We start from the raw sequence: 18,878 nt of genomic DNA, 5'->3' as shown, positions 1-18,878 counted from the left end.
TGGGGGTGAAGCTGGTTTGGGTTCAGCCGTGACATTCACTTTCGCAGGCGTAGTGGAGCGTGAAGCAGACTCTGATCGGCTCTGTGAGCACTTATCACATTTACTCCAGGCCGTGGGCCGGGTTGCCTCCTCGCTTTCTTTCATTCTCGCCTCTCCGGCTTTGATTTTCCCCTCTCCTTTTTTCTCGGCCACCTGACTGTCACAGCCGCGTCCTCTCCAGGCCTCTCTGCTTCGTGCCTCCGCCGACTGACTTTATCTCCCCTCCCTGCTCACGGTTGTAGCGTTAGAGGGGACACGGCCGACCTGATGTCAGGCGGTGGATTCCAGCCGCGGTTGCAAGCGTCCCACCTCTTACGGCTTGACTCTCAAAGCCAAGCAGATGTTTCACATACTGGCGTACTTCACGCTAGATCCATGCGCCCTCATGAATTATTCACTTTGTTTTTCTGTGGCCGGGTATAAGAGACAGGGTGCGAAGGGTGAGCTGAATAAGATCTGAGCGGAGGAGAGAGGCAGCGGCTGATAGCTTAAGCCTGGGCGTCAGCCTCCCTCCTTATAATTCCAGTCCACTCTCTTAATCTTCTCCAGCAATTTCAGTAGGACAGAGTCTGGGCTGCTGCATTAACCTAAAAGATACACTCACGACTCCCCAACGCTTCCCACTCTCAGCTAACGACAACAATAAGCCCTCACTCACCTGTCCACGCTTTACCACCAGTAAACCTTGCTGGTTTCACTCTTCCCACCATGTTTGGTGTTTCCCCGTGGTGATGCCTTTCCATCGCCTTCCTGCATTAACAACAGCTTTTATGCACACAAAAAGCAAACGTGTCCCTTATTATGTTCCATCCTGCTCCATTTTTTGTTCCAGTGCCACTCACACCATGTGTTTGAAGCAGTTCTGACCCAGAATGCGTCTATGTATTATTAATCTCCGCCCGCACATTTCTCTCTCTCTCTGTTTCTCTGTCTCTCTCTCCAAATGTTGAGAGCGCGACAGTGTCATTTGCAACATAAAGTGGGGTGAAACCTGAGAGTTGTGCCGTGCAACATTGCAGCGCGGCCTCCGGCAGCTGTGAGTGGCGTGGATGGTGGTTGTCTCTCATCTGGTGCACTGCTTTTGCTGTAAAGTGCAGTTTAAGGCCAAACGGCGACACGTGCGTCCGCTTTGACATCACAGCGTTGCTTTAGCTCTTAGAAGAGTAAGAGTGAGACACCAAGGAAGGCCTTCAAGTCGTCTGTACGATTAATGCTGCTTGTCACCGCGGTACTCCCTGGGACAGGACAGCTTCAGCGTGTCCTGTGTCCTGCCAGCATATAAATCAAACTCTGTGTCGTTGGGAAAAGCAGCTTTATTTTTAGGTTAAAAATGTGTTGTTGCAAGAGAAAGTTAAGAACGTTTAATTCCATTTTCTTCACTGCTTTTTGAACATTTTCTGGTTGAGAGCGTTGGTGCAAATATTTGAATTTCAAATATCAAATAGCTCATTTATTACAGTATATGAGTGGAACTGCTCAGACCTTAGATTAAAGAGAAAAATTAACGAGCAACATGAATGAACAACATTAACTTCTGTACTCGATTTTAATGCTGTTACTATGCTAGCATATATGAGGTATAGTAACATGAAAGTTTAATCCATAATGACCATGACTTTTCTCTTGTTATGCAGCTCCAACAGGATGCTTGAATGAAGGTCTCTTCATCGTCTCTGTCTGATGCAAATAGAACGAAATCCCTTCTTTGCTCCACCACTAATATCTGGGGGACTCATCAGTGCTAATTGGCAGGGTTTGCTAGGTCCCCCTGCCACATTTCCCAAACATAATCTTTCAAAATCTGGGATGTCTTATCATTTATTTTTCCAGCAGGAAATCATTCAAGTCATATCCATTTTGCTGCTAATGGTATTCTTACAACAAAAGACTTTTTGTGTATTAAAATAGAATTATTAATTGTCGCTGCTTCAATATTCGACAGGCTGCCCTTACATAGACTGATATAGTAAATCCCCTCATGTATTAAGGCTAACAGCCACGCTGTGTCTCTAATGCTAATGGGATTACCTACTGTAGCGCCCAGCAGTGGCAGTCATGGAGCATCTCTGTGCAAGCTGTGCTCTGTTTGATCAGAACAACATGTAACTGAGTGGAATCCCTTCTCTCTAAATACAATCTACTTTATGAAATAAGATGTTCTTTTGGATATGACAGAACATTGTGTGAGACAATGGTGTACAAAAGAAGCAGGATTTTTATGGCTGTTGTCCATTCCTTAGGTTTGTTTTCTTAAAGTGAGTGAGACGAAAGGGCAGTGTTGGATGGATGGATGGATGGATGGATGGATGGATGGATGGATGGATGGGTGGGTGGATGGATGATGGATGGGTGGATGGATGGATGGATGAGTGGGTGGATGGATGGATGGATGGATGGATGGTGGATGGATGGATGGATGGATGGCTGGATAATGGATGGATGGATGATGGATGGATGGATGGATGGGTGGGTGGGTGGGTGGGTGGATGGATGATGGATGGATGAGTGGGTGGATGGATGGATGGATGGATGGATGGATGGATGGATGGATGGATGGATGGATGGATGGATGGATGGATGGATGGTGGATGGATGGATGGCTGGATAATGGATGGATGGATGATGGATGGATGGATGGATGGTGGATGGATGGATGGATGCTGCATTCAACAGCTCAGTCTTGCTCTAATTGGTGATGCATTGGTCAAACAATTGATGGACAGTGATATTTTTAACTCATTTTGTTTGAAAGCTCATATAGTAAAAGTCACCTCATTGAATATTTAAGTTGTCATAAAACAGTCATAAAACTCTGGTGGGGTTATGATGAGAGGGAATTAAGTTGGTCTCTTTATGGGAAGCAGCCTCTCAACTTTAGTGTTAATGAGAAACGAGGCCTATTTAAGAATCAGCCAGTGCTGTCATCAGTTATTGAATCTCTCTACAAGATAAAGTCAATATAAAGTTCATGTCATCAGGGTGTCTGTTGAAAGTTCTTATACTGAAGTCTTGGAGACGTTTTCCCGACCTCAGTATTTGTCAATATTTGTTGTGTTGGCTTGATTAGAAACCAGCAGCAGATGAAGCCATTTAAGGACCAGAAACCAAGTGGCCCGGTTCTTCTTGTATGGATCTAAATCAATAAAGTGGTGAGATTACAGCTCACTTTTATATATATGTACTGTAAGAAAAACAAACGTTTTCCTTGAGAGCACTTGAACTTCAGCCCACGTTACTCCAGCTCCTGTCAACGTTGATGGACGGTAACCAGAGATTCTCAGACCCTCCAGCCTGAAACAACAGCATCTATGGGAACGATCCTCATTGAGAAAACCTTTGTGAGCCATTCCGGGGGACCCCCACCCACCCACCCACCCAGTGCAAATAGATAAAGTAAAGCATGAAGGCCAAATCCTGTCCGGCATCGATCCGAGCAAACATTCCCTCACTGTGAGCTGAAGTGATGTCACCGCAGTATCAGTGCGTCGCTAACGTGCACGGAGTTGCTCTGTTCATCGCTGAGTGAGACATTTTTGCTGTCAATGACGTTTCTTTTGTCCTCCGCATATTTCTCCTTAGTTTTACTCATTATGTATTCTGTGCCCCCCCCCCCCCCCCCCCCCCCCCCATTTCCCCTCTTCTCTTTTTCCCACTCTCTCTCTCATGCTCTCTGCCTGGCTCTCCTGCTCTTTTTCTCTCCCAGGCAAGCGAAGCACGTCGTAAGAGGTGTGTGAATGAAAACCACTGGTGTGTGTGTGTGACTGAGAGAGAGAGAGAGCGAGCGAGAGAGAGAGAGAGAGAGAGGCAAAGCCTCTACCACGGAGCATGCCTCTGCGCCCGGCAGCCGGCAAACATGAGCCACCCAGCCCTCCACGGCAGGACCAACAGCAGCAGCACACACACTCACCCTCACGCACGCACGCACACGCACACACGCGCGCAGCCAGCAGCAGTCGGGGGGCCAGCACTGACAGCGGCAGCTCCCAGGAAGAGGACAGTGGCGTTCCCTCCCCTGCTGGCGTCCAGGCTTTCCGTCCCGTTGCAGAGCACCACAGTGCAGGGGCACCCATGGAGGAGCCGACAGGCAACACTGTGGTTATCCGCATTGGAATCCCAGACCTGCAACAGACGGTAAGAGCCTGTTCCGTGGCCACAGCTGTAGACAGAATAAAAGAGAGGGAAGCTGCCTCTCCTCATCCCTCACTGACGGAGGCTTCCTCCCGCTCTTCTGTCTGCTTTTGTGCTTTATTGCATGCAAATGATTTTCCTCACCTCTTTGATTCTTTTCTTCTTTTAACCTCTTTTCTGCATGCACGCTTAGCAACTGTACTGTAATTGCTGGCTCCTGGGCTTTCACTCCACGCCTGTTCCATGCTAATAAATCTACCTCTTCATTAATTGAGCTTCAGCTGACGCTGACAACCGGCCACTTAAGGTGTGATGGGGGGGGGGGGGGGGGGGGGGGGGGTATCTTTGAGAGCACGCAGGGCGGCAGTTCAGTTGCACCTGAGCTGTCAGACCTCCTTTTACCCCTCCACACCCCCCTCCTCCTCCTCTCTGTGGCGTCGTGACCAGGGAGGGTCAGGCATTCCTCAACTAAAATTATTACACAGGAGTTTTCCCAAAGAGTCCCCCCCCCCTTCCTTTGCGAATATCTAGCATCTTATAGATCAACAAGACGGTGAAAAGGGATAACAACTGCGCAATTGTGCAGAATCCAGTGAGGAAAGTGCACAGGAGCCTCCGGAAGCTTACAGACCGTATAAATCAATGAGAAAGCAGCCAAAATGTGTCAGCAGGCCTACATTTATTGCAACGTTTGCAGCGAAGCCTCTTTTCTGGTCTCACAGGGCTCCTTGCTACAAATTCCTCTGTTCTCTATGCTCACGGGCAAAGACGCCCTCCAGTAAAATGTAGCTGCAAATGAGCTTTGACGTCGGAGTGAAAGTCCGGTCCACACACAGACCTGGATGAGGCAGGTTTGGGCTGTCACATTTAAATGAAGGCACGTGTGGCTGGAACAGCAACGTTGAAACCTTTGACCCCCCCCCGGTACGTTAGTCTGAAAGTGTGATGCAGGCAGAATTTTCCTCAGGTGCCAGATGATACCCAACATTTTGACTAATTGGTCTAGCTGGTTACCTCGTTTGCTAAAATAACTGTTGCATCTCATTTAGCCTCTTGCGCCGCGGGCTTGGAATAAGGACAGGAAACAAGAGGAAAACAATGAAATGAAAGGGTGCTCCCTCAGCTAGGGCTGATTCCCTCCTCTACCTCCACACACACACACTCACACACTCACACATAAAGCCTAATCCTATTGGTAGTAGACGTCCCTCAACGTGCTTATGTAACTCAAAGACATGCAACAGATCACTGGTTTCACTTGAAGAGTTAGTACAGGAAAATTGGGCGATAATAAAGAAAGAAGCAGCGATGGAAAGAAAGACAAACACAGAAAAGACAAACATGGAGGCTGATGACAGATGGCCGGAATCTGATGGATTGAGTCTTCGGTGGAGATGGTCAAAAGTGACTCGTCTCCACCCCGAGTGAGCGATTACGCCAGAATCGTCCACCCAAAGGAGGATTTACACACCTCCTGCTGTGTTTCAGGCCTGGAACAGGAGAATGAAGCATCATTTGAAGATAAAACACAACAGATCATTTTCCCTTCTCAGCGAGGGGGTGGGGGGTGGGGGGGGGGGGAGGCGTCTATGTTGGAGCGAGTCACGAAGTCTAATCCTGTAGACTTTTATCCCGGCGCCTCAACTCTTTCAATTAATCGCCAGTGACTTCACCAGCTAATTACTCTGAAAAGGTGGTTAAGCATCAAACCAAAGACAACACAGGGATTTGTCATGTGGAAAGTCCCATGATGAACTCATACTACATCACACAGTAAGACACTGGGCAACTTTATCAATGACGTGTTAAATAACCGTAGAGAAATGAAAATAATAATAATAAAATTCCACCTGTGCCTTCTGGTCAATGACAATGAAACCTATGACCAAAAAGCTTTGGCCCGACTGTTCCAGTGCTCGAGTCGGTAGAATCTGGCACTTCGTTAGAGGCATCTGGTCAACGAGCTGAAACCCAGCATGGTGCCTGAATCGCTTGGCGCCCTTAATGGAGGCCTCCAGTCAAATCCTAGCCTACAGCAGCAATTTAACAATGCTGCGTGAAGCGTAAAATTACGGCACATTCATCTCCTGAAAAGCGAGCATGGCCCTTACCGGTCGGTCACCAGCTCCAGGTCCAAAGATCGCTGATCCTTTTCATCTCAACGCAAGTCAGATTTGACCTTGATAGCCGCCCTGTCAGCAAGAGTTGCTGTAACAGCCATAAAATGGAGTCAGAATGAGTATTAACAACCGGGAGCGCACTGAGGGGCGCTGGAACCTGGAATACTTACGGGATAGAGCAGATGGGAGTTGTGGCTGTCGTGTGAGGAGGTGCGAGGCTACAGTTGCAGTAAAGGTGAAGCTCAAAATCCTCCCTGTTTCATTTCTGTTCAGACTGGCGAGCGACCAGGCCAGCGAAGTATTCCTGTTTGTCTTCTCCGTAAGGAGGAAGACTACACCTGACAGTCTGGCTTGGCTCTGCCCTCTCTCAGATGCCTCGTAATGGGCCGTAATCTTTTTAATTGCAGGAAGTTAGAGGCCGAGGCCTTTGGTGAACTCTGACGCACTCAAACGCGTGTGTGGCTTCCTCCGCCGGTGGTGACACATCTTCGGCTCTGCTGGCGGCGTCCTGAGCTGCACATTTGAGCGGGTGCGCGTTCCATTCCACCGGCAGCTAAAGCAGATTTTCATTCCTTCCCTCTCATTGTGCTGCTATCGTCGGCCAAATCGTCCCTCTCCGCTCGCACAAGGTCACCGGTTTGGTAAAACTCATTGTCAAGTCTCGGGGATTGCACGCCAGAGGCTGTATTACCGCGCTGGCGTTCTGTTCCGACTTGTTGTCCAGCATTTTTAGGTCCAAGGCGCGTGTTCAGCCTTGCACATAGAGCAATTTTGTGGTCTGCAGGCTCTACAGGGTTCAAACTGTGTTTGGCAACAGGGAAATCTGGTAGATGATTTGGGTTTTGGCCTTTAAGGGTCACTTTTTCCACCGTTTACCAATCACGCAACTCCATCATTCCAAGTCCTGGTAGATAAAAATGGTAGAGAGAAGAGGTTTTCTACGTGGAAAGAGGATGTTGGGGGAGCGGAACAGCTCCTGTGATGTAGTCGGCTTGCTAAATCCCCTGCCAGCGAGAGCAACCTTGCATGATGGAGTGTCGGGCTCTTGGTTTCTGTTCCTGCAGCGCAAACTCGTGCAGCTTCAGTGATGTCAGGAAAAGCTTCGCTCTGATTGAAGCATTAAAAAAAATCTCACCGTAGTCCCATGAGGCCAAAAAGGGTGTCGTTTTCTTCACGTACACTCGACATCTTTCATTTAACGTCTACAAATATGCCGGTTTTGGGGTTTGATGCAGACAAGGTTAACCCAGCTGACTCCTGTTGCTAAATGATTTACAGATATTGTTTTGGTTTTTTTGTTCAGTTGGCGCCTGAATCATTTATCATCATATTTTGAAATTGAAGCAGCAAGCAAGGGTCTTTTTTCAGCCGCTATCATTTATTTCTCAGCAACTAAGAAGCTCCGATTTACTCGTACTCACCACCTTTTAACCTTTATTTACTCCCTCTCTCTCCTCGTGTCTTTTCTCAGTGTTCAGATAGAAACATTTTCTTCTTTGTATATGTAAATCGGAACTCTCAGCTGTGTTACTGATCAACATATAAATCTCTGACAGTTTTAATAGCCAGTAAAATAGCCTTGACTCTAAAGATGATAACAAAATGGCTTTTTAAGCTCATGAACTTCAGTAAATTGAAGCAATATTCACCTTTGGACCTAATTTACAGCTAATAAATAAACTAGTTTTGTCCTTATTTTATTGCCATAGATCTATATTCATATTAAACACAAGCGCCACATGTGACCCTTCCTGTATCCGTTGCCTCACACTGGGGGGTCTGGAGGGCTGTCTGGCCCAGTTGGATGTTCTCTATTCCAATATGTCCCCCTCAGTGTGGATGAAGTGGGGAAAAAAGGGAAATAAGTTTAGTTTTGCTGTCTGTTGAAAACACAGTGTTACAGTGTTAAAACACGGTGGTGGGGTTTCTGACTAATATAACCAGGTCACAAATCAGTGTGGTGTTGGTAATTCTCAGCCATTTAATTGATTTATTGATCCATTCTGGTTGCTTAACAATGTTGCTCCTGCTTCATTTTCACATGGCTGCTGTCGTCTCTGCTGTTGTTTTCTTGCTTCCTCCTCTTCTGTTTTTTAGAATCTAGACCGGGACCATTGCGTCAACATTGTGATAATCCCTCTGTGAACAACTAAATAGGAGAGGGCAACGCATTTATTCCACAACCAGACGCAGAGGGTGGATGTGCTGGTGTAGCTGTTCATCTGTAATGCAGGTTTAGCTTTCAAGTGATCGTTTGGGTTTTAGATGGAGTTCTTCCTTCTTAATGAGATGAACTGGAGATCTTGTTGCCATATTAACTGTTGCCTGTCTGCAGTAATGGAGAGGAGGAAGTTAATTGATATTTATTCTGCCAGCTGCCGCTGCTGTATGCAGACTCTTGCTCATGCACGTGTGCGTGCAGGCCTGCGACGCACGCTGGAGGCAGTTAGTTAGCGGACGTTATTTGATTAAGCCGGTTGACCGTTTCGAACATTATCGATTACGCTGTTTGTGTGGCGTGTGTCACGTGCGTCCTTATTGGGCTTAATAACATGGGTTTCATCCATCGCCGTGTCACTTCGGGTTGATCTGGGGACGTCTGCGGTGCAGATGAGCAGCTTGTCACTCAGCCAGCGCACCTCGCCGCTTCAGTCCCAGCTAGCTTGTTTGCAGCCAGCTTAATTGTGCGTACTGTAAGTACGTTGGTTCACATTAGCGATGAGATCCAGTCCAGATGGTGACTACTGCCGTCGCATATTGTGATGAGAACTGAAGCTTGATTATCATTGAGTCGGGGGGAGGCTCATAAACGCAGGTACCGGCTTGTGTGCACGGCAAGCAGCGCACGTTTGGGTTTTGTGGAAGAAAGAGGGCTTGATGGCGTCCCAGCCGATTCCCGTGCATATTTTATGGCACAAATGTCATGCTAATGCTTACAGCTATGTGCAGGGTCACACTGGGGAAGGAAAAACTGCTAAAAAGCCTCTAAATGCATCCCATTATCTCTCGTGTGACCTTGCAGCGCTTGTTGAGAGAAAACTTGTATTGAGGACTTTGTGATGTACGTAGACGCAAAACAACTCTGGAAAACTAACAGATAATGAGGATGCAGCCACGTTGAACTCTGACTCATCACAAGATGATTGTTTATTACTTCTGTTACAAATGAGGTGAAAGGTGTGCTCCAAATGATTCAGAGGTAGCTAATAATGCCGCTCTAATAAGACTCACTAAGGTATTAAGTACAGCTAGTGGTGTTTGTTACAGCAGGAGAGTGCAGGGCTAAATTACCGACACAATATTTGCAAGTATATCTGGAGCTTGTCCCCTTCATGGTTTTGGAATCACGGTGGAGGTTTAGCTGTAATGTACAACCCCTATTGGTCAGTTTGACCGTTTCAGCAAGTTTCCCTGGCAACCAGCTCGGGCGCACCGCTCCACAAAACACTTTGCAGTGGGAGTACAATCCCAACGATATGCAGACATCCTGTCCTGCAAACACAGTCTGTTTGACTTGATTTGTTTGCAAAGGGCAGATGTTGGTGCCAGCACAGATGTTTACGGAGTCACAGGTTGAGCCACCGTGGTTGTTGTGGTACATAAGAGGCTTGTCGTTTTTCAGTTTTTAGCTTAGATTTAACCTGTTGTTTCTTGAGCCTCACACAATAAAGCGATAAATAACCCCTCAACTGATGCTTTTTGATGCTGCTTGGGAAAGATCAGGGCCATCCTGGAAACGCCAATAATGTATTTATGATTGTCTTTGATGGCACGCAGGTGAGCTTATCGTCAAAGTCAAAGATTAGGACATAAAATCCATCTCAGCGTAAAATGCAAATGAAGTTTTATCTAACACACTCACAAAATACAGGCGTTTCTGTGAAACACACACTTGTCTGACACGTTTAGCGAGTGAAAAGTGGTCTTTCTTCAATAAAGAACACTTTTACACTCTGCAGTGGCAGTAGAGTGTCTGTTTTTTTCCATTTTTTTTTAAAATTACTGCACTAATGACGACGCCATGTTCCTGAGATCAACACGCTTTTAAAAAGACAGAGATCAAGATATACAGGCCGGACAGAGTGGTGGAGATGAAGTGGCTGCTCCTGGCCGCTGACCTGTAATGACAGTCTGCAGCTCTTTACATATTCAGGTCCAGAGTTCTCTGCAGATAACAGATAAAAGTCCACTGGCTCCCAGCAAATTGAAACTGTTTTTTTTCCTGTGGCTTCACATACAAATGGACATTAGTCAGGTCCTCTACTGCCAGAGAATTGAGGAGAAAGTTAAGAGAGCGCGATGTGACCTGATGAAAGGATGAAAGATCTGCTGAAGAGGAGGGGAAAGAGCCCTTTGAGATTCTGACATACAATCCTGTTGTGAAATTTCAAAATCTTAAACATTTTTAAAATTAATCTCTTGCATCTTCACAGTAGTCCATCAAACATCTCGGACCCCCCCCCCCCCCCTTCCCGCTCTCCTCACCAAATTAAACTCAGCCATTCATATCAGTGGACGGTGTGAATGGTGCTCCGTTCTCTGCTATTAGGGAAACCTCAGCCTCAGCATTTTCTAAATAATGTGCGTTCACATGACATCTTTCAAGGTACCTGAATTTTGATGAGAACCCATTAATTTGAGTTAATTGAATCAATGCAGCTGGCCCGGCGACACTGGTCTCATGGGTGTGTGAAGGTAATGGCTCACACTCAAACCCCTGGGCAGTGTGTTAATCAGACTAGCGAATGTGAGGATCGGCGCTATTATTCTGTTCTGAAGGAACACTAAACATGGGATGAATAACAGGCTCATCGTGTTTGATTAGTGCGAATGAGAAACAGAGCTGTTAGTGCATCAGCTGCACCGACACGCGTCTGCTGCCAGTTCATCAAATAATCGGTCTAATGATGCCCAGGCTACCGCTAATGATGCTAATTTATCACTTCTCAATGCAGAGCCTTTATCAAATATCAATTTTCTTTCCTTTTCTTTGGAAAAAAAAAGCCACCGAAATTATGTTGAAGCAACGTTTGACAAACCTGTTTTATTTGGAATTTTGAGATGATCAGAGAAAAATGTGGCAAAAACACATTTGGAACTTATTGAAACAGATTTTAAAGGTGCTTCAGGTTCACATCAGCAACACCCTAAAGACCAGAGTAGACGGTTATTTTTGCCATCAATTCATGCGCGCACACACACAGAGTTTCTCTTGTCTCTTTTGCATTTGAAGCTCCTTCAGAGTTGTCAGGGGTGTCTTGTGGCGTCCCTCTCCGCTCTTCTTCCCACAGGCTCACTGAGATTGTGACGACGACCGGCTGTAGGCACATTTACGCTATTCCTTCCATTTCTTTATAATGGCTTTAATTGAACTCCAGGGGCCTCTTACCCCCAGAATCACTCAGAGGCTTCTCTTGTCTTAGTGTTGACATTTAAGATGCGCGTGTGTCGATACTAGAACCGCACAGCCACACTCGGGCGGACCCCAGTTGTATAATTTTCAGTGTATTAGCACCAGCAGGTTGAAGCCGTGATAATAAAGGTTTGAATTATTGGAATGATTCTTTTTTAGAGGTCCTTTTCTCAACAATAAAGTCAGATAACAACCTCAGATGGTTTTTTGAATGGCCACGGTCGCCTCTGACATCCTGTTTAATATCACTGACTCTTGGCCTTCTGCTGCGCTCCAGTGATTCCCTGATAAGATGAACTTTCCCAAATCTGGGGGCCATGGGCTTATTTTGTATAGAGTTGAATCTGTTGCTTTATAAAACGTCCAGAGTATGTGCGTTGTATCTCGCGACACACTTGTGAAAGCATTGTAGATGCAGGTCGTGGGTTCTTATGTGCACGTACTGGCCGGAGCGGCGATGTGTTTAATCCCACGGGGGCATCGCTCAGGACCCCGAGCTTCTCTTGCATCCATATGAGGCTCAGCACTGTTAATTAGTGCATATGTCATGTGACCGGTGACAGCCAGAGGTCTTGGGAGGTTGAGACACGGCCGTGTGAGAGTCATTACTCTCCATCAACTCGGCGCCATTTCGCCACGGAGGTTCACTCTCTTCTGTCTTCGCCGTCGATGCATCACTTCCTGGTGAAAGACGACAACAATGTCATGTCTACCTTCATTGTTGCGGGATGCATCTGGGTCTACAGAGATACTCCAGTGGTTCTCTGCCTCTGTACATCACTGCTGCTTGCATAATCACACACACACTCACACACACACACACGCGCGCCATGTGTCTTAATTAGAGAGGCACTTTTGGGCTGCGTTTGGGATTCAGATGTGGAGTGAGGTCGTGTCGGTTTGTGTTTGCTTCCTCTGAGCACTGACTTCAACTTTTGTTGACACTGGCTTCTAATTTGGCTTTACTTTAGAACAAAATAGCCCAAAATTTTAAAAAAAAAGGTGGTCTGGGCGTCATTGGCTCCGTGACCTTTAAGAGGATTTACATAACGTTTTGGCAAATGTATAAACACAACTTTTAACCATCAAAAAGAATCCCCCCGACACCCTGCAGACATGCTGATTAATTGACAGATGTTTCTATAACTGGACTTTGTTACCTTCTAGATGCACACTGATGCGTGTGTAGCCAGGGGCCGTGTAATTTAGTGGTTAATTGAAAACATAACACATTCTCTGTGTTCCTTCACGCTTCCCCTCTTCATCGCTCTTCAAGTGTGACCTACAGTTTGTCTCCTTGTCCTCCCTCAGGCCCCAAAACTCCTGTCAAATTATCCTTCAGTTGTGTCTCTAATTTGAGCAGACAAAAGATCAAGGCTTGTTGAAGGAGTGTGAAGAGGGGAGATGAATGCTATAGCCCAGGGTGGCGGCCAGCGTGTGGATGAGCTTGACATGAAGGGACAACACGCAAGGACGAACGGGAGCACATGTGCTCTGGCAGAAGGACGGGATGCAGCATTTATGCTGAATGTACAGATGTTTCTTATTCCACCTCAGGAATATTCTCTGATGTTAGAGTTAGTGAAGCATGGAGACATCGATGTGCTCTGCATCATATCCCCCTCATCCATAAGTCGTCACACACTAAAATCGCATCAGAAGTCCAAGATTTTCTGATATTCCATTATAATACGTAGTGATCTGATTTATATTCGTCCATGTGGGAATGAAAGGAACATTAGGTTTGCCTCCAAGTCCATTTTTTCAGTGTTTCCGGTATCTAAATTGGCCACTAGGTGGTGCATTTGAGAGAGAGTAGATTGGAATTTTCGCAATTCTGTCGTATTTCAGTCTGTTTATTTTTCTCAATCAAAATTAAAAGCTGTGGAATTTGACAGTGTGCATCCAGGCATCAATGTCTCCCACCTGAACACCTTCTGAACATTCTCAACATACCGTGATGAAGTTACCATGACGCTCCTGTGGGTTCTGCGGGAACGTTTCATTAACGTTTCAGTGGGAGCCACTGGTCAACTAAGATGACTATGACTTAAAATGTGCGTGTTCTGTGAGATTTCCTGCTTTCTAGGAGCCTTAATCGAGATCCTTAACTGAAAGAAGTCTTTTGGCTCTAAATTGAGATTTTTGGGGACAAGTTTATGGCAAAATTTGGTGCATGTTACGGTGTGATTTGATACGTAGGTACAGCTCCTGTGTCTTTTTAAAACTTAAAAAAACACTGCAGCCAGTTTCCTCTTGTGTTTCTGATTGTGCTGTCATACACACCCACACACCCCCACACACACACACACACACACACACACACGCTTAATAATTACAGATGATCCCTTTCTGTGTTCAAAGATTATTCGGCTGTCATGGCCTTTCTCAGCTCATCTCTCCTCTTTGGCCCCGATTTCCTGAGTTCCGCACTTAATTTGTTTGTCTGCTCTCTATTGCGATCACGCACTTCTCCTCATTCATGCTCCGAATGTCAGATCCAGTCTGGCTCTGCAATGCAGTTCAAAGGCACCGCCGGGCCCACAGAAAGGTCCACTACAGCCTTTATTTAGACCTCTGCTGCACTTTAAAGCAGGAACCTTTTTTCACTGACACCAAGGAGTCAGACCAGTCAATGATCTGCTGCTCATTGTGTGTGTGTGTGTGTGTGTGTGTGTGTGTGTGCATGTGTGGGTTTCAGTATTTCTCCAGTGTTTTATGTTACAACAGATTCGGCCTGTGTTTTTTTCCCTGCAATTTCTGTTTGGGCTTCTTGTCCTTGTTAGATTATTGGGATGCTCCCTTCTCAACCATCCTAGTCTCAACATTCCCAAGAATCTGGCTGTTACGTGTGTAAACACTACAGCACTAATCCTGCCCACTTTCCTGGATATGATTCTCCTTATTCTGCTGCTATATTTGCATCAAAAAAGAAATGTGCCTCATTAGAATCTTGAATATTTAAAAAACAGATCTTTTTAAAACCTGCCGTCCAGGTTTGGTCCGCTTCTCTGTTGTCTCTGGTTAATCGCTGGTTAACGACCCAACGGTCTGAATTGTCAACACCCACGGCTGTAAATTACAAACGCAGCCCAGCTCAATCAGTCCATCACAGGAAATGAAATATTAAAGTCGTGGCGTTGTCAATTCATCGCTTTTCATCAGGGGAGTTTTGACGCTCACCCCCACCTAATCAATCCAGGATGTTTACCAGCTTTTTTTTATTGTGTGCGTGAGTCCTTTGTTCATTTTGACATTTAATTAATCAGAAAAAAAAGCAATAAATACAGTTTGGAGGTGCGCTACCAACCTTCCCGGTGATTCACCAATCATACAATCCTGTTGGTGATGATGGGAATCAGTGGAAGCCCACTACTTCCCCCGGTTCTGAACCAGTTTGATGGTCACTAAATTACAGACGGATACTTCCAGTTCTCTGCACTGGATTCCACTCCTGCGGCTGCTCTGTGTGGAGGCCTAGCCTCTCATTTTTCAGTCATTGCTCATCCTTTTTCTACGTTTGATCCAATTAACCTTTATATACTCGGCTGTAAGTGATGCCGCAGAACCTCCGGGGTCAGCCAGTCGATACAAAACTGGATGCCAAAATGAGATGAACTGAGACACGGGAGGGTGTCTGTGCTCCCTGGAGCCTTAGAACGCTTATGTGGTGGCGATATACAAAGTATTAGCAGCTCAAGACAAACAATAATCCATTGTGGCATCACAGGACGATGATGCTGGGGTCAATATAACAGGCTTAAAGTTGAAATTGTGAAGAATCTTTGTAGAACCACCGTGTTTAATCTGTGTTTTGAGCATAAATGAGGCCATTCTGAGTGATACTTCTGTGAGATCTGGCCCTGATTGATAGAGGGGGTCACAGTTGTATAAATAAATATGCATCTTTACCAATGGCGGCATTAATCACACTACCTGCAGCAACAGCCAGAGCTGATTAGTTTCACTGGATATTAGACAGAAAACAATTTCTGCACATTTCTCTTCGGCGTGAAAGATTTTTCATTTATTAAAAATAATGACTTATCCATAATTTAAATCCCCCATGGCCTGCAGGGACCTGCGGAGTTTGACTGAGGTGTACAGTCAGGAGCAGGATTCAACATGGTCCATGGCCGGCGCAGTTTTGGAAGACGACGAGCGGAACAAGCAGAGCAGCTTCAGGTTGTGTTTCCGCTTAAGTAGGTCACCGCGCCGTCTGAAACACGAGGTATCAGAAAAACGCTGCACTATTGACCTTATAACAAGCCCAGAGGTCCGCAGAGGGAGCGGGAGCCGAAAATGTCCTGTCTGCCCTGAGCCTGTCAGTGATAACTGACACTGTTGGACGTTGGCAGCGTTCTGCATGCTTCTCTGTCCGACAGGAGCGACAGAGCGACGCCTGTCATCAAGAGAGGGGGAAGAAGCATGTAGATCTCAGCTTTACAGCCATCTTCTATACTTTTGAATGTGCGTCTGATGCTGCCTTTGTTTTTCTGTGATTAGCGATCAGTAAAAGGGAAATTGCATCCAACCTTGGGATACGTGGGTCTGAAATACAAACATGCCATAGTTGATGGAATCTTACATTGTTCCCAGTGTTTCAGCTGAGAGCTGCCTTTGTGCAGCAGCATCTTCATCCAGATCCTGCATCACGTCCATATTCAAGCCTTTTAAATGGCCTAAAGTGTTCATTATAGTCAGATATAAACACACCGGATGTGAAAGTACAAACATCTTCATATCACCACGAGTGTCTTTATATGGCCTCTTAATTAAAGTTCATATGTGATGCTTTTAGCAAAAGAAAGGTGAGCTGATTTTCTGGAACACGAGAGGCTGTGGGAGGTTTATTTCTGCTCATTTTTAAAAGGAAATCTGACATCTTAATGCTCTGATCACGATCCATTGGTGATATCCTTCCTTCCTGAGCCCAAGTCTGTTGTTGCTTTGCTTGTGCCAATCCCCCCCCCTGAAGCTCCAGTTTACAGTTTCCCTGGAGAGTTTCCCCCACCTGATTATCTCCAACCGTCCACAGACATGCACGCTTGGCTGCAGGCCGCATGCGAGTGTGCGAGTTAGTGGTGTTGTTGTTGTTCCCCTGGTTTTTACCCACTGGAAAGCAGAAGAATCAGTGTCTCGTTAAATAATTGGATTCCGAATGGATCACAGTTTGGGACCAAATGCAGAAAGAGGAACAGTTTGGGATTCAAAACTTTGTACAGGATTCCAAATGGACAGAAACAAGGAGATTTAAATCGGGAAGAACACGCAGAAAGGTACAGCAAGACCAGACAGGAAGGGAAAAAATACATTCTAATTATAAAAGAAGCCGATCTGAGTGAATACTGTGAGCTAAATACTCCCAACCTGGATCCTGGCATGGTGCGTTTGCTTCCATCGGTCCCATTCCGAATTTTTTGGGTCGTTCGTTGGTGATATTGTGGATAATACAATCACTTTGCCCTGAACAATCTAATATTCTAACATACTTTTCATCGTCCCTGTTTTGTCCCTAAAGCATCACTCTGACTCTCTCTCTCTCTCTCGCTCCTCCAGAAATGTCTGAAATTCAACGTGGACGCACCCATCTGGCTGTCCAAGCGGAGGATCCTGTGCACCCTCAACCAGAGCCTGAAGGATGTACTCAACTATGGCCTTTTCCAACCAGCTTACAACGGCAAAGCGGGCAAGTTTCTGGATGAGGAGCGGCAGCTAAGAGAATACCCCTTCCCCTCCCTCGCTCCTGTACCATATCTGGAGGTGAGGATGGATGTATGACTGTCTGAGCCTTTATGGAGGGCTCACTGCTGGCAGGAAGGAGGTGTTTTTTTTAATTACCCAATTCAGTGGTGTTTGGGATGATCTGGTTGGTATTGCAGTCCCCCCCATCAGTTTGTGTTTTCACGGTGTGTCAGTCATAATGGCTGCACTAACGCTCAATGCTGCGTTCTGCGACGCCGCGGCGTCTGGAGCTGCTCTCATCTCTCCCTCATAATTGCGGCGCTTGTCCGTCTTTTTTGTTTGCTTGCTTTTTTCTGTCAGAAATACGGACATAAACAAAAGACAAAGTAAAGGTTCTCGCCTGTCACTCCTTTTTTCCACGGGTTTAATGTTGCATTAGAGGGATGAGGAATCTAATATTATGGTTTATTTTGCCCTCTGAGCCGCAGTTTAATGTTCCCTGATGCACGGAGGATACTGAGATTTTCATTAATAGCGGTTTTCACAGTTCCAGCTTGGATTGGAAATCAGGATCTGAATCCCTTTATGAATTGTGCTCTCCTCTGTTTGGGGTGCAAATGTTTATATTACCAAACCGAGTTACTCTTTTCTTTATTCTTTGAGATTTGATCTGAATATACAGTTTAGAATCTCTAACTGTTTATCTGTTGTCCAGGAAAATGGAGGATTGTGGAAATACTCCAGTAACGATGGGATAGTTCTTCATCACACTATACCTTTTGCATGTGTCTCCTCTGGTCACATCAGGGTATAACCAATCTCTTATCGCAGGTATAGTCCTTATAGGTTGAATTTGTACGTTGCTAGGAGGCAAAACAGCAGTGGTCCAAAGTTCTGGAGGTTTCAGAAGGTGCTGTAGCCCAGTTTACGACCTACTCTAGAGTAGGGATGCTGAAACCAAGTCCTCGAGGGCGAAAATGCAATCCGGGTTTTCTGAGCTACCAGGTAGACAACCTGGGATCCCTCTCACCTCAGTTAAAGCCGTTAAGCGCCTGGGGGGACAGAAAACCCGGCTGATAGCGGCACCCGCTGACTGGGTCTCGACAGCAACAATTACAGAGGAGGCTGCCCTGGTTTGATAGCATTAGCTGGCCATTTGTGGGCAAAGGTCATGGTGTGCGTGCTAGCATTAGCGGTTGTGTTGGAGCCATGCGCTGATACTTGCTTTTCCTCTTTGGAAAATGTTGCACGCCTATAGAGAATCAGCCCCATTTCCCCTTCGTCCCTACATCACCTCGGAGCTGGTCCACATAACGCTGATGGTCTATTTTCATTTCCAAGGCGGGCCAGAATCCTTAGGTTGTAAATGCACGGGGGGGAATTTGTGTAGGACACCTTATCTCATCTGTCATAGAGTTGATTACAGCCAATCCCAGAAGTCTTCCACCCAGCTCTGCCTTCCACCACCTGACAGGAATTGTGCTCCCCAAAGG

General features: G+C 46.1%; 1 protein-coding gene across 4 annotated transcripts in view; it reads left to right on the top strand.

The window, feature by feature from the left end:
- The window catches only part of shank3a (SH3 and multiple ankyrin repeat domains 3a), a 111,924-nt gene that overhangs the window by 24,197 nt on the left and 68,849 nt on the right, over positions 1–18,878 (top strand). For 3 of the 4 annotated variants that reach the window (XM_029841471.1, XM_029841470.1, XM_029841468.1), the window contains exons 2-3: positions 3,743–4,170; positions 17,260–17,463. In XM_029841471.1, the coding sequence (XP_029697331.1) occupies positions 3,865–4,170; positions 17,260–17,463 (510 nt within the window). In that variant the 5' untranslated portion in view covers positions 3,743–3,864. Of the gene's footprint in view, positions 1–3,419; positions 3,562–3,742; positions 4,171–17,259; positions 17,464–18,878 lie in introns of those variants that run through there. The other variant, XM_029841469.1, reaches the window with a different exon arrangement.

The sequence above is a fragment of the Takifugu rubripes genome, chromosome 9 (genome assembly GCF_901000725.2).
Source record: "Takifugu rubripes chromosome 9, fTakRub1.2, whole genome shotgun sequence".
NCBI lineage: Eukaryota > Metazoa > Chordata > Actinopteri > Tetraodontiformes > Tetraodontidae > Takifugu > Takifugu rubripes.
Note: the sequence above shows the minus strand (reverse complement) of the source record. Positions and strands in the feature narration are given on the sequence as shown.